This window comes from Mustelus asterias, chromosome 6, assembly GCF_964213995.1.
Source record: "Mustelus asterias chromosome 6, sMusAst1.hap1.1, whole genome shotgun sequence".
Classification (NCBI taxonomy): Eukaryota; Metazoa; Chordata; class Chondrichthyes; order Carcharhiniformes; family Triakidae; genus Mustelus; species Mustelus asterias.
Window position 1 is genome coordinate 142301966 of NC_135806.1, and position 13808 is coordinate 142315773.

Here is a 13808-nt window from a genome sequence, read left to right on the forward strand (position 1 = left end):
CCAGGGCATGTTGAGAGAGCAGTTTTAAAAAAACATCTAGTATCTTAGGCTTTATTCATAGGGCATTGAATACAAACGGAAGGTCATGTTGAACTTGCAATAAAATACTAATTAGGCCTCATCTAGAGTATTGCATCCAGTTCTGGATGCCATACTTGAGGAAGGATATGAAGGCATTGGAAAGAGTACAGAGGAGATTCCAGGGATAAACAACTGGAGCTATGAGGATAGTTCTAGAAGTAGAACTATCTAGAAGAGGGCATAGCTTTAAGGTGAGGGGGGAGAGATACCAAAGTGTACAGAGGGGCAATTTTTTCACACAAAGGGTGGTGAGTGTCTGGAGAGGTAGTAGTAGAGGTGGGTACAATTTTGTCTTTTAAAAAGCATTTAGACAGTTACATGGGTAAGATGGGTATAGAGGGATATGGGCCAAATGCGGGCAATTGGGATTAGTTTAAAGGTTTTTAAAAAAAGGGTGGCATGGACAAATTGGGCCGAAGGACCTGTTTCCATGCTGTAAACCTCTATGACTTTATAAGTAGAGGGCATGGATTCAAAATAATGGCAAAAGTAGTAAAAATTGAGAGGAAATAGTTTTTCATCTAGAGGGTGTTTGGGGTCAAGAACTTCCTGAGAGGATGATGGTGGTGGCATGATTGAGGCATTCAAAGGGGAATTGGATTTCCATCTGAAAGGAAACAATGTGCAAGGTTACCAAGATGAGGCAGGGAGTGGGCCTAGAAAGAGTGCTCTTTCAGAGATACACTGCAGACTCAATGGGCTGGATGGTCTTCTTCTAAAGATTCTGTGGCCTCCACCAACCACAACAGTTTTTCCTTTGGGTTGGGTATGCTTCCAACCAGTTCAGAGTTTTCCTCTGATTCCACGGACTGTCATTTTGCAAGGGCTTGTTGATACCACAATCTGTCAAATACTGTGGTGGTGTCAAGGACCGTCAGCTCACCTCTGGAATTTAGCTCTTTTGTCTATAGAAAAGGTGGTGAAGAAGGCATATGGCATGCTTACCTCTATTGGACGGGGCATAGAGTATAAAAGTTGGCATATGATGTTGCAGTTATATAGAACGTTGGTTAGGCCACATTTGGAATACTGTGTCCAGTTCTGGTCGCCACACTACCAGAAGGACATGGAGGCTTTGGAGAGAGTGCAGAAAAGGTTTACCAGGATGTTGCCTGGTATGGAGGGTATTAGCTATGAGGTGAGATTGAGTAAACTAGGGTTGTTCTCCCTGGAAAGATGGGGGTTGAGGGGCGACCTAATAGAAGTTTATAAAATTATGAAGAGCATAGGTAGGGTGAACAGTTGGAAACTTTTTCCCAGGTCAGAAAAGACAAACACAAGGGGTCACAAGTTCAAGGTAAGGGGGGCAAGGTTCAAAACAGATATGCGGGGGACGTATTTTACACAGAGGGTGGTGGGGGCCTGGAATGCACTACCAAGCAAGGTGGTTGAGACAGGCACGATAGGAACATTTAAGACTTATCTAGATAGCCACATGAACAGATTGGGAATAGAGGGATACAAACGGATGGTCTAGTTAGATGCATATGGCATGCTTTCCTTTATAGGACGGGGCAGAGTATAAAAGTTGGGGTCTGATGTTGCAGATGTATAGAACGTTGGTTCGGCCGCATTTGGAATACTGCGTCCAGTTCTGGTCGCCACACGACCAGAAGGACGTGGAGGCTTTGGAGAGAGTACAGAGGAGGTTTACCAGGATGTTGCCTGGTATGGAGGGGCTTGGTTATGAGGAGAGATTGGGGAAACTGGGGTTGTTCTCCTTGGAAAGACGGAGGATGAGGGGAGACTTAATAGAGGTGTATAAAATTATGAAAGGCATAGATAGGGTGAACGGTGGGAAGCTTTTCCCCGGGTCGGTGGTGACGTTCACGAGGGGTCATAGGTTCAAGGTGAAGGGGGGGAGGTTTAACACAGATATCAGAAGGACATATTTCACACAGAGGGTCGTGGGGGCCTGGAATGTGTTGCTGGGCAAGGTGGTGGAGGCGGACACACTGGGAACGTTTAAGACTTATCTAGACAGCTATATGAACGGAGTGGGAATGGAGGGATACAAAAGAGTGGTCTAGTTTGGACCAGGGAGCGGTGCGGGCTAATTGTTCCTTGTTTCTCGTGGAAGTGGAAATGACTAGGGTTGGGAAGCATTTTCCGATCAGGGCCATTGTGATCTCCTGGACTCGTTTCGATCGCCTCAGGGGGTCGGAGAGGAATTTCCCAGATTTTTTTTTCCCCATATTGGCCCTGGGGTTTTTCACTCTGGGTTTTTGCCTCTCCCTGGAGATCACATGGTCTGGAATGGGGGGGTGGGGGTGAGTTAATAGGTTGTAATGAACAAAGCATCGTAGCTGTGGGGGACAGCTCGGTGGATAGGATATTGGTATGTAGATAGGCTGGAAAATTGGGCGGGGATCCTGGATTCAGGATTCAATCCTGGACCGGGGAGCGGCGCGGGCTTGGAGGGCCGAAGGGCCTGTTCCTGTGCTGTAATGTTCTTTGTTCTATACTTAGACCAAGGCTGCAATGAGATCGCAGGTCCCTGGTGAAACCGAAAATGACAATGAATGAGGAGGTTGTTGATGGGTATGCGTTGCTTGATAGCACTGCCTACGATACCTAGCAATACTTTCATGATTGAGGGAAGGCTAATGGATTGGATTTGACCTTTTTTTTGTTTAATTCATTTATTGGCTAGGCCAGCATTTCTTACCCATCCCTCGTTACCCTCTAGATGGCAGTGGTCAGCTGCCTTCTTGAAATGCTAGAGACACTGAGGTGTAGGTACACCCACAGTGCTGTTAGGGAGGTAATTCCAGAATTTTGATCCAACGACGGTGAAGGAACAGCGATATGTTTCCAGGTCAAGATGATGAGTGACTTGCAGGGGAATCTTCAGGTGGTGGTGTTCCCAGATATCTGCTGCTCTTGCCCTAGTTGCTAGTGGTTGTGGGTTTGGAAGATGCTGTCCAAGAAATCTTGCTCAGTTCTTGCAGTGCATTTTGTAGATGGTGCACACTGTTGCCATTGCTCATTGGTCGTGGAAGGAGTGAATGTTTTTGGAAGGGGTAGCAATCAGAAGAGTTGCTTTGTCCTGGATGGTGCCAAGTTTTTTGGGTTTTGTCAGAGCTGCAGTCATCCAGGCAATTGGGAGAACATTCCATCACATCCCTGGCTTTGTGGAGTCAGTAGATGAATTACTCGCTGCAGGCTTCCTAGCCTTTGACCTGCTCTGGTAGCCACAGTATTTATATAGCCAGTCCAGTTCAGTTTCTGGTCAATGGTAACTCCCAAGAAGTTGATTGTGTGTGTGTGTGTGTTTGGGGGGGGGGGGGGGGGGGGGGGGGGGTGTGTGATGGGAGTGTTGCAGTCTGGCACTCCATTGCACCAAGCAAAAATGGAGCATTTGCCCATTTCAATTTATAGTATCAACATGCCATTTTTTAGTAAGCTAGAATCATTTAATGTGAATGAAGGGGATTGTGTTTAACGCCTAGAACGTATGCATCATTCCTTGAGAGCAAACAGTACAGAGGGGGAGGAGAAGCAACGGATTTTCTTGCTCATAGCTTGTGGCACTCAGATGTATAGTATTATAAGAAGTTTGACCTACCCAGAGGCTCCTGATTCAAAATCATTAACCAGGCTCGTGGAGTTGTTCAAGAATCATTGTCATCCAAAACCTCTTCATTCCTCAAGATATAAATTTAATTCAACAGGGATGGCTCCTGGAGAATCTGACCAGCATTGATTCCATGGCTAGATTAAGGAAACTAGCAGAATATTGAGAGTTCGGTATGTTCCTGAATGATGTGTTACAGACAGCTCCAAGAAAAATAGGGTGGTAATAGTAGGGGATTTTAACTTTCCCAACATTGACTGGGACAGCCATAGTATTAGGGGGTTGGATGGAGAGAAATTTGTTGAGTGTATTCAGGAGAAATTTCTCATTCAGAATGTGGATGGCCCGACTAGAGGGGGCAAAACTTGACCTCCTCTTGGGAAATAAGGAAGGGCAGGTGACAGGATTGTTAGTGAGGGATCACTTTGGTTCCAGTGACCATAATTCCATTAGTTTTAAGATAGCTATGGAAAATGATAGGTCGAGCCCAAAAGTTAAAATTCTAAATTGGGGCAAGGCCAATTTAGATGGTGTCAGGCAGGAACTTTCAACAGTAAATTGGGAGAGTCTGTGGGAAGGCAAAGGGATGTCTGGTAAGTGGGAGGCTTTCAAAGTGTGTTAACCAGGGTTCATGGTAAGCACATTCCTCTTAGAGTGAAGGGCAAGGCTGGAAGAAGTAGGGAACTCTGGATGACTCAGGATATTGAGGCCCTGGTCAAGAAGAAGCAGGAGGCATATGACATGAGTAGGCAACTGGGGATCAAGTGGATCCCTTGAAGAGTAGAGGGTGTAGGAGTAGAGTTAGGAGAGAAATCAGGAGGGCAAAACAGGGACATGAGATTGTTTTGGCAGATAAGGCAAAGGAGAATCCAAAGAGCTTCTACAAAACACAAAGGACAAAAGCGTAACTAGGGAGAGAGTAGGGCCTCGTAAGGATCAACGAGAGATGGGGGAGATCCTAAATGAATATTTCTCATTAGTGTTCACTGTTGAGAAAAGCATGGATGTTAGGGAACTTGGGGAAATAAATAGTGATATCTTAACATAAGGAGTGTACATATGACAGGAAAGGATGTGCTGGAAGTCTTAAAGCGCATCAAGGTAGATAAATTCCCGGGACCTGATGAAGTGTATCGCAGGACATTGTAGGAGGCTAGGGAGGAAATTGCGGGTCCCCGAGCAGAGATATTTGTATCATCGATAGTCACAGGTGGGGTGCCTGAAGATTGGAGGGTGGCAAATGTTGTGCCTTTGTTTAAAAAGGGCTGTAGGGAAAAACCTGGGAACTATAGGCTGGTGAGCCTCACATCTGTGGTGGGTAAGTTGTTGGAAGGTATTTTGAGAGTCAGGATCTACAGGCATTCAGAGACGCAAGGACTGATTAGGGACACCCAGCATGGCTTTGAGAGTGGCAAATCATGTCTCACGAATTTGAGTGATGTTTTTGAAGGGGTAACCAAGAAGGCAGTGAGGGCAGTGCAGTTGATGTTGTCTACATGGACTTCAGCAAGGCCTTTGACAAGGTACCACCTGGTAGGTTGCATTAGATCAAATCTCAAGGGATCCAGGGTGAGGTAGCCAAATGGATACAAAATTGGCTTGATAGAAAACAGAGGGTGGTTGCAGAGGGTTGTTTTTCAAACTGGAGGCCTGTGACCAGCGGTGTGCCTCAGGGATCAGTGCTGGGCCCACTGTTATCGGTCATTTCTATTAATGATTTGGATGAGAATTTAGTAGGCATGGTTAGTAAGTTTGCAGATGACACCATTGTAGGAGGCTAGGGAGGAAATAGTGGCATAGTGGACAGTGAAGGTTATATAGGATTGCAACGAGATCTTGATCAATTGGGCCAGTGGGCTGACGAATGTCAGGTGAAGTTTAATTTAGATAAATGCGAGGTGATGCATTTTGGTAGATCGAACCAGGGCAGGACTTACTCAGTTAACGGGTGAGTGTTGGGGAGAGTTATAGAACAAAGAGAGCTAGGGGTACAGGTTCATAGCTCCTTGAAATTGGAATCACAGGTGGACAGAGTGGTGAAGAAGGCATTTGACATGCTTGGTTTCATCGGACAGAACATTGAATACAGGAGTTGGGATGCCTTGTTGAAGTTGTACAAAACATTGGTACGGCCACACTTGGAATACTGTGTGCAGTTCTGGTCACCGTTATAGAAAGGATATTATTAAACTAGAAAGAGTGCAGAAAAGATTTACTAGGATGCTAGGGACTTGATGGTTTGAGTTATGAGAGGCTGAATAGACTGGGACTTTTTTCTCGGGAGCAAATGAGGCTTAGGGGTGATCTTAGAGGTCTATAAGATAATGAGGGGCACAGGTCAGCTAGATAGTCAATACTTTTCCCAAAAGTAATGAAGTTTAAAACTAGAGGGCATAGGTTTAAGGTGAGAAGGGAGAGATACAAAACAATCCAGAGGGGCAATTTTTTCATAAGATGGTGAGTGTCTGGAACAAGCTGCCAGAGGTAGTAGTACAATATTGTCTTTCAAAATGCGTTCAGACAGTTACTTGGGTAAGATGGGTATAGAGGGATATGGACCAAATGCGGGCAATTGGGACTAGCTTAGGGGTTAAAAAAAAAAAGGGGCGGCATGGACAAGTTGGGCCAAAGGGCTTGTTTCCACGCTGTAAACTTCTATGACTCTATACTGGTGTTATAGTTGTACAGGATCAGCTTGGCTCGGAACACAGCAAGTTGTGGAACACAAGTCTTCAGTCCTACAGCCAGCGTGTTGGTAGGGTCCCAAGCCTTTGCTATATCCAGTGCCATCATCATTTCTTGATATCATGTGGATGATCAAATTGGTTCAAGATTTGATTTATTATTGTTACATGTATTGGAATATAGTGAAAAGTATTGTTTCTTGCACGCTATTCAGACAAAGCATTCCATACATAGAGAAAGGAAGGAGAGAGTGCAGAATGCAGTGTTAGAATTATAGCTAGGGTGTAGAGAAGGATCAACTTAAGCCAAGATAGGTCCATTCAAAAGTCTGATGGCCGCAGGGAAGAAGTTGTTCTGGAGTCGGTTGGTACGTGACCTCAGACTTTTGGATATTTTTCCTGACGGAAGATGATGGAAGAGAGAATGTCTGGGGTGCGTGGGGTCCTTGATTATGCTGGCTGCTTTTCTGAGGCAGCGGCAAGTGTAGACAGAGTCAATGGATGGGAGGCTGGTTTGAGTGATGGACTGGGCTTTGTTCATGAGTTTGTAGTTTCTTGTGGTCTTGGGCAAAGCAGGAGCCATACCAAGCTGTGATACAACCAGAAAGAATGCTTTCCATGGTGCATCTGTAAAAGTTGGTGAGTCGTAGCTGACATGCCAAGTTTCCTTAGCCTCCTGAGAAACTAGAGGCATTGGTGGGATTTCCTAACTATAGCGTTGGTATGGAGAAACCAGGACAGGTTTTTGGCGATCTGAACACGTAGAAACCTGAAGCTCCCAACCATTGCTACTTCGCCCCCGTTGATGTAGACAGGAGCATGTTCTCCTTTACGCTTTCTGAAGTCAATGACAATCTCCTTCGTGTTGTTGACATTGAGGGAGAGATTATTGTTGCCGCACCAGTTCACCAGATTCTCTATCTCATTCCTGTACTCTGTCTCGTCATTGTTTGAGATCCGACCCACTATGGTGGTGTCGTCAGCAAACTTGAAAATTGAGCTGGAGGGAAATTTGGCCACACAGTCACAGGTGTATAAGGAGTATAGTAAGGGGCTGAGGATACAGCCTTGTGGGGCACCGGTGTTGAGGATGATCATGGAGGAGGTGTTGTTGCCTATCTGTACTGGTTGCGGTCTGTGGGTTAGGAAGTTAAGGATCCAGTCGCAGAGGGAGGATCCAAACCCCAGGTCACAAAGTTTGGAGATAAGTTTCGTAGGAATAATGGTGTTGAAAGCTGAGCTGTAGTTGATAAATAGGAGTCTGACATGGGTGTCTTTGTTATCTAGGTGTTCCAGGGTTGAGTGTAGGGCCAGGGAAATCAAATCTGTTGTGGACTTGTTGCGGCAATAGGTGAACAGTAGTGGATCCAGGCAGTCTGAGTGGCCAGAATTGATTTGTACCATGACTAACCTTTCGAAGCATTTCATAATGCTGGATATCACAGCCACTGGATGATAGTCTTTAAGGCACGCTGCCTGGCTTATCTTTGATATTGGGATGATGGTCATCTTCTTGAAACAGATAGGGACCTCAGATTGGTGAAAGAGAGACTGCATCTGTTATGCTAGGGACCTCAAAGAGAGGCTGAGAGAGATTATCCATCATCACCCCATCTCAGGTGGGTCTGTTTTGTTGGTGGGGCAAGATATATCCTCCCCATCTTTGCTTGCTTGCGCAACACATGAAACTATTATGTCAAAACACATACAAAGCTGAATTCAAACAGCCACTCGAACCTGTACCAAGTTTATTTATTAGTGTCACAAGTAGCCTTACATTAAAATGCTGCAATGACAATACTGTGAAAATCCCCTAGTCGCCACACTCTGGTGCCTGATGGATACACTGAGGGAGAATTTAGCATGGTCAATCCATCTAACCAGACGTCTTTCAGACTGTGGGTGGAAACCGGAGCACCCAGAGGAAACCCACGCAGACACGGAGAGAATGTGCAAACTCTGCACAGTGAATCGAACCAGAGTCCCTGGTGCTGTGAGGTAGCAGTGCTAACCACTGTGCCACCGTATTGCCAGTGGCTTTACTTGCATATTTCAAGTGTCCACTACCACAAGTTTGCAAAATGCTGTACCATTTTACCTTCAAGATGAAGATGTCTTTCTGGACACGCAGGTGGTGATCCCGCTTTTGGGTGATGGAGCCACTTTTGTGCGTAATGTGATCCAAATACAGGCTGTAAGGTTTCGCACCACGTTTCTTCATTTCATGAAAGCGTTTCAGGCAGTTCACAGCTGCACTGGCTCGCCTGTTATTAAGCCAATAATAAAATTAAATCGTTGAGTAAGACAAGCAACTCTCCTGTTGATTGACACTCCTAGTTAGTTTATTTATTAGTGTCACAAGTAGGCTTACATTAACACTGCAATGAAGTTACTGTGAAAATCCCCTAGTCGCCACACTGTGGCGCCTGTTCGGGTTACACTGAGGGAGAATTTAGCACGGCCAATGCACCTAACCAGCACATCTTTCGGACTGTAGGGGGAAACCAGAGCACCTGGAAGAAACCCACACAGACACAGGGAGAAAGTGCAGACTCCACACAGACAGTGACCCAAGCCAGGAATCGAATCCAGGTCCCTGGCGCTGTGAGGCAGCAGTGCTAACCACTGTGCCATGTGCTTTACACAATTGAAATGAAACATTAGGAATAAAAACAAAATCACATGACCAAAATGGAATCTGGCTTCTGTAGTCATCATAAACCAGCAATTCTGGTCATTGTTCTCCTGACCTTTACTCCTACTCCCAAGTTTCAAATACACTGTTCTTCACTCTTATTCAGTGTGTTGGTGTCAGATTTTGCTCAAAGAGTATATAGAAATTGTTTTGTTTGAAATATTCATTCCTGTATAGTTTTATATAGCTTCCTGTTTCATAATGTCAGATCTGCTCATGTAGAATACAAAACTGGGTAAAAGAGAATGTTTCACTCCCATCTACCATTGGTGGAAGGGTCAAGAATCCAGACGGGACAGATTTGAAATGATTGGCAAAAGAATCAAAGACTGAAAATGCAGAAAGTGGTCGTGACTTGGAATATCCGACTTGGAAAAGTGACTGACGCAGATTCATTTGTGGGTTTCAAAAAAGAGATTTGGATATGCACCGGAAGGGAAAATACCTTCTCAGCTACAGGGAAAGGGAGACAAAATTGCTCTTAGTGAGCTAGCATGGGACCGACAGGTCAAATAGTCCTCTTCTGTGATTTAACCACTCTATGATTCTATAGTATTGTACCACCTGTGTGTGCAAGAGTCAGGTCCTGTGCAGGTACAGTGCAGAGCCATAAAAGGGAAGGATTCCCTTCTATCTGTTACTGTTTGTCACTTTCAAATTACATCAGCACAACAGAGAGGCCAGTACTAGAATGGAGATGATGTACGATGATGAGGAATGGATAGTATTGCTTTCTGGTATATAAGATATACACAACTGTTGTATAAATAGTTCTGTATCTATGACGCTGTTACTGTATTGTAAACACTTTGTTTTTTTTGTCCTCCCCTGTTGAAGACACTGACTCTTGCTGGGGTACAGCCCACTCACGTTGGTTATTCTCTATCATTTGAAACTAGCTGCAATAGACATCCTTACCAGCTATGGACAATGGTGACATCAAAACAGGGCCTCATTAAATCCACGTGTACTTCCAGTGGGGTAACTGGATAGTAGCCATGAGCAGAAATCTTGGCTGAAGATCCACCATCCACTATTCCAACCATGTCCCTCAACTTTAGGAATGCTCAGGACTGCAGGAACCTGATTTGCATTTCTCAGTACCAAAATGCATACATAGTATATTTAACAAATAACTCCCCTCGAGAGCTTCTACCTAATCTGTATCAGAGCAAAATTATAATTCACACAGACAATAACAGTGACATAAAGGTTGCGGATCAGTCAGTAAATAGTAACTGCAATCCCAGCTTTTTTTTTAACATTAATTCCCTTGCACCCTGCATATTGCATTGCTTGATGTGTAGATGCCGGCGTTGGACTGGGGTAAACACAGTAAGAAGTTTAACAACACCAGGTTAAAGTCCAACAGGTTTATTTGGTAACAAAAGCCACAAGCTTTCGGAGCCTTATTATTTCGGAGCCTTAATAAAGCTCCGAAAGCTGGTGGCTTTTGCTACCAAATAAACCTGTTGGACTTTAACCTGGTGTTGTTAAACTTCTTACTATTGCATTGCTTGGCATGAATGTTGAAATGAACTTACAGCCGCTTTTCCTGAGAGATATCGAACGAAGCTGCCATGTTCATGAGGGTCGGTAGACAGTGTAAATGGTGGCTGTAGGTATACGGCAGGATAGTATTTGCCTGAATGAGAGAAACAGATGTTTGTGGCTGGCTACATCAGATCATAAGCTTATGTAAAACTTCAGTGCAGTGCTGAGAAAGTGCCAAGATATTGAAATGAGGGCACATCTTCCTTGTCATCATATTAAAGAATTTTATCTGAGGAGATTAGGGAAGGTTACCAAGTGTCCTGTCCAACATAAGTTTTTCTCCCAACATCACAAACAGATAAACTGCATGAAGCTAAACTCAGCAATCAGATGTCATTCATCTCATGGCTATTCCCTGTGCCTATGTAACTATAATAATTACACTTCACAATAATTTATACCTATAAAGAACAGCGTCACATTACCAAGATATTTAGAATCCATAAAAATACAGCTGTTTCTATCATATTCTTAAGTTTTTAAAAAATCTCTCTTTAGCAACCAGATGCTACTGTCTTTAGTGGTCAGTGGGGGAATGTCAACCTGGATTCAGGAGATATTACATGACCAGAAGGAAGTGTCAGGCTGGTTATAGGATGTTAATGATAGGAATAGAGACAGCTTGAGCCTAATTACAGGTCACCTTACCATGTGCAAGAGTTCGCCGAGCAGGATGGTGGCCCGCACAGACACATTGTCATCGCTGCTTGTTAGCACATCAACCAGACTCTAAGGAAAAGAGAGAGGATGAATTACAATGGTGAAAAATTAAAACAGAAACAAAAGTGGGAGTTGCCTTACCGCAGCTCAGGTGCACAGTTCATTTGCAAAGTTACTCCTTAATAAAAAAATCTCTCTCTGTTGTAAAATGTTCCTTTGTCTTGGAACACATGCATTATTTATAGAATAGCGGTAATCCAAAATCAACGCAATACTGTTGATAATTCGACAACATGAGTGCACTGGGCTGTGTTGGTGCTAATTTCCCTGGTAATTAACAGTGAGCTAACATCGGATGTCCAAACATTACAGATACAATATAAGCATACCAACTCAATTTTGATGCTTCAAATAAACTACTCATTCTTGAGGCATGCCCAACTCAGTTTGTTGATTACTTTCTAGCCTGGAACTCACTCACAGATATCGGTTATTCTCTATACGAACCACTCAAGACCCTCAGTTAGACTGCAGCCTGTAACTCACCCCCAGGTTTGTAATTTTATATAGAATCTAGAATATTCAGAAGTCAGCTGTGGCTCAGTTGGCAGCACTATTCCCTCGGTCAGACGGTTGCGGGTTCAAGTACTACTTCAGAGAGGAGCAGAAAAATCTAGACTGACATTTGAGTACAATACTGAGGGAGTGTATTACCGGAGGTGCCACCTGAAATGATAAACGGAGGCCCATCTGCTCAATAAAGGTAGATGGAAAAGAACCTCTGTCACTACTTTGAACAGCAGTCAACATTTAACACTCAGTCAACATTACTAAAGCCGATTATCTGGTGATAATCAATTTGCTGTTTGGGAGAACTTGCTGTGCACAATTTTGGCTATCGCATTCCTTACAAAGAACAAAAAACAGTACAGTTCAGGAACAGGCCCTTCGGCCCACCAAGTCTCTGCAACACAGATGCCTTTCTAATCTAATATTTTCTTGCCTGGTCCATATCCCTCTATTCCCTGCCTTTTCATTTATCTATCCAGATGCCTCTTGAACATTGTTTAGAATCTGCTTCTACCACCTCCCCCTGCAGCACATTTCATTCATTCACCGCCCTGTGTGAAAAACTTGCCCCTCGTGTTTCTTTTAAACTTTCCCTCTCTCACACTCAACCTGTGCCCCTGAGTAATTGACCCTTCGACCCTGGGAAAAAGACTCTGACTATCCATTCTATCCAAGTCTGTCATAATCTTGTAAACCCATATCAGGTCCCCCCTCATCCCCTGACGCTCCAATGAAGACAATCCAAGTTTGCTTAACTTTCTTCATTGTCCATATCCTCGAACACAGTAAGAAGCCTCACAACACCAGGTTAAAGTCCAACAGGTTTATTTGGTAGCACAATCATAGAAGAAATCATAGAAACCCTACAGTGCAGAAGGAGGCCATTCGGCCCATCGAGTCTGCACCGACCACAATCTCACCCAGGACCTACCCCCACATATTTTTACCCACTAATCCCTCTAACCTACGCATCTCAGGACTCTAAGGGGCAATTTTTAACCTGGCCAATCAACCTAACCCGCACATCTTTGGACTGTGGGAGGAAACTGTTGGATTTTTATGAAGATGTGACTAGGGCGGTTGATGGAGGAGAACCGGTGGATGCGGTGTTTTTGGATTTCCAAAAGGCGTTTGATAAGGTGCCCCATAAAAGGCTGCTGAAGAAGATTAGGGCACACGGAGTTGGGGGTAGTGTGTTAAAGTGGATTGGGGACTGGCTATCTGACAGGAAGCAAAGAGTCGGAATAAATGGGTGTTTTTCCGGTTGGAGGAAGGTAACTAGTGGTGTGCCGCAGGGATCGGTACTCGGGCCGCAACTATTTACCATTTATATAGATGATCTGGAGGAGGGGACGGAGTGTAGGGTAACGAAGTTTGCAGACGACACAAAGATAAGTGGAAAAGTGAATCGTGTGGAGGACGGAGAAGATCTGCAGAGAGATTTGGACAGGCTGAGTGAGTGGGCGAGGATATGGCAAATGGAGTATAACGTTGAGAAATGCGAGGTTATACACTTTGGAGGAAATAATAACAAATGGGATTACTATCTCAATGGAAACAAATTAAAACATGCTACCGTGCAAAGGGACCTGGGGGTCCTTGTGCATGAGACGCAAAAGCCCAGTCTGCAGGTACAACAGGTGATCAGGAAGGCAAATGGGATGTTGGCCTATATTGCGAGGGGGATAGAATATAAAAGCAGGGATGTCTTGATGCACCTGTACAGGGCATTGGTGAGGCCGCAGCTGGAATACTGTGTGCAGTATTGGTCCCCTTATATGAGGAAGGATATATTGGCATTGGAGGGAGTGCAGAGAAGGTTCACCAGGTTGATACCGCAGATGAGGGGTTTGGATTATGAGGAGAGGCTGAGGAGATTGGGTTTGTACTCGGAGTTTAGAAGGATGAGGGGGGATCTTATGGAGACTTATAAGATAATGCGGGGGCTGGATAGGGTGGAGGCGGAGAGATTCTTTCCACTTAGTAA

At 44.5% G+C, this 13808-nt stretch overlaps 1 protein-coding gene across 2 annotated transcripts in view; it reads right to left on the reverse strand.

Moving 5' to 3' along the window:
• rictora (RPTOR independent companion of MTOR, complex 2 a) overlaps positions 1 to 13808 on the reverse strand; it is a 234058-nt gene that overhangs the window by 67143 nt on the left and 153107 nt on the right. For both annotated transcript variants that reach the window (XM_078215238.1, XM_078215239.1), the window contains exons 15-17: positions 11240 to 11320; positions 10582 to 10682; positions 8441 to 8606 (exon numbers count right to left, since the gene is read on the reverse strand). In XM_078215238.1, the coding sequence (XP_078071364.1) occupies positions 8441 to 8606; positions 10582 to 10682; positions 11240 to 11320 (348 nt within the window). The remainder of the gene's footprint in view (positions 1 to 8440; positions 8607 to 10581; positions 10683 to 11239; positions 11321 to 13808) is intronic.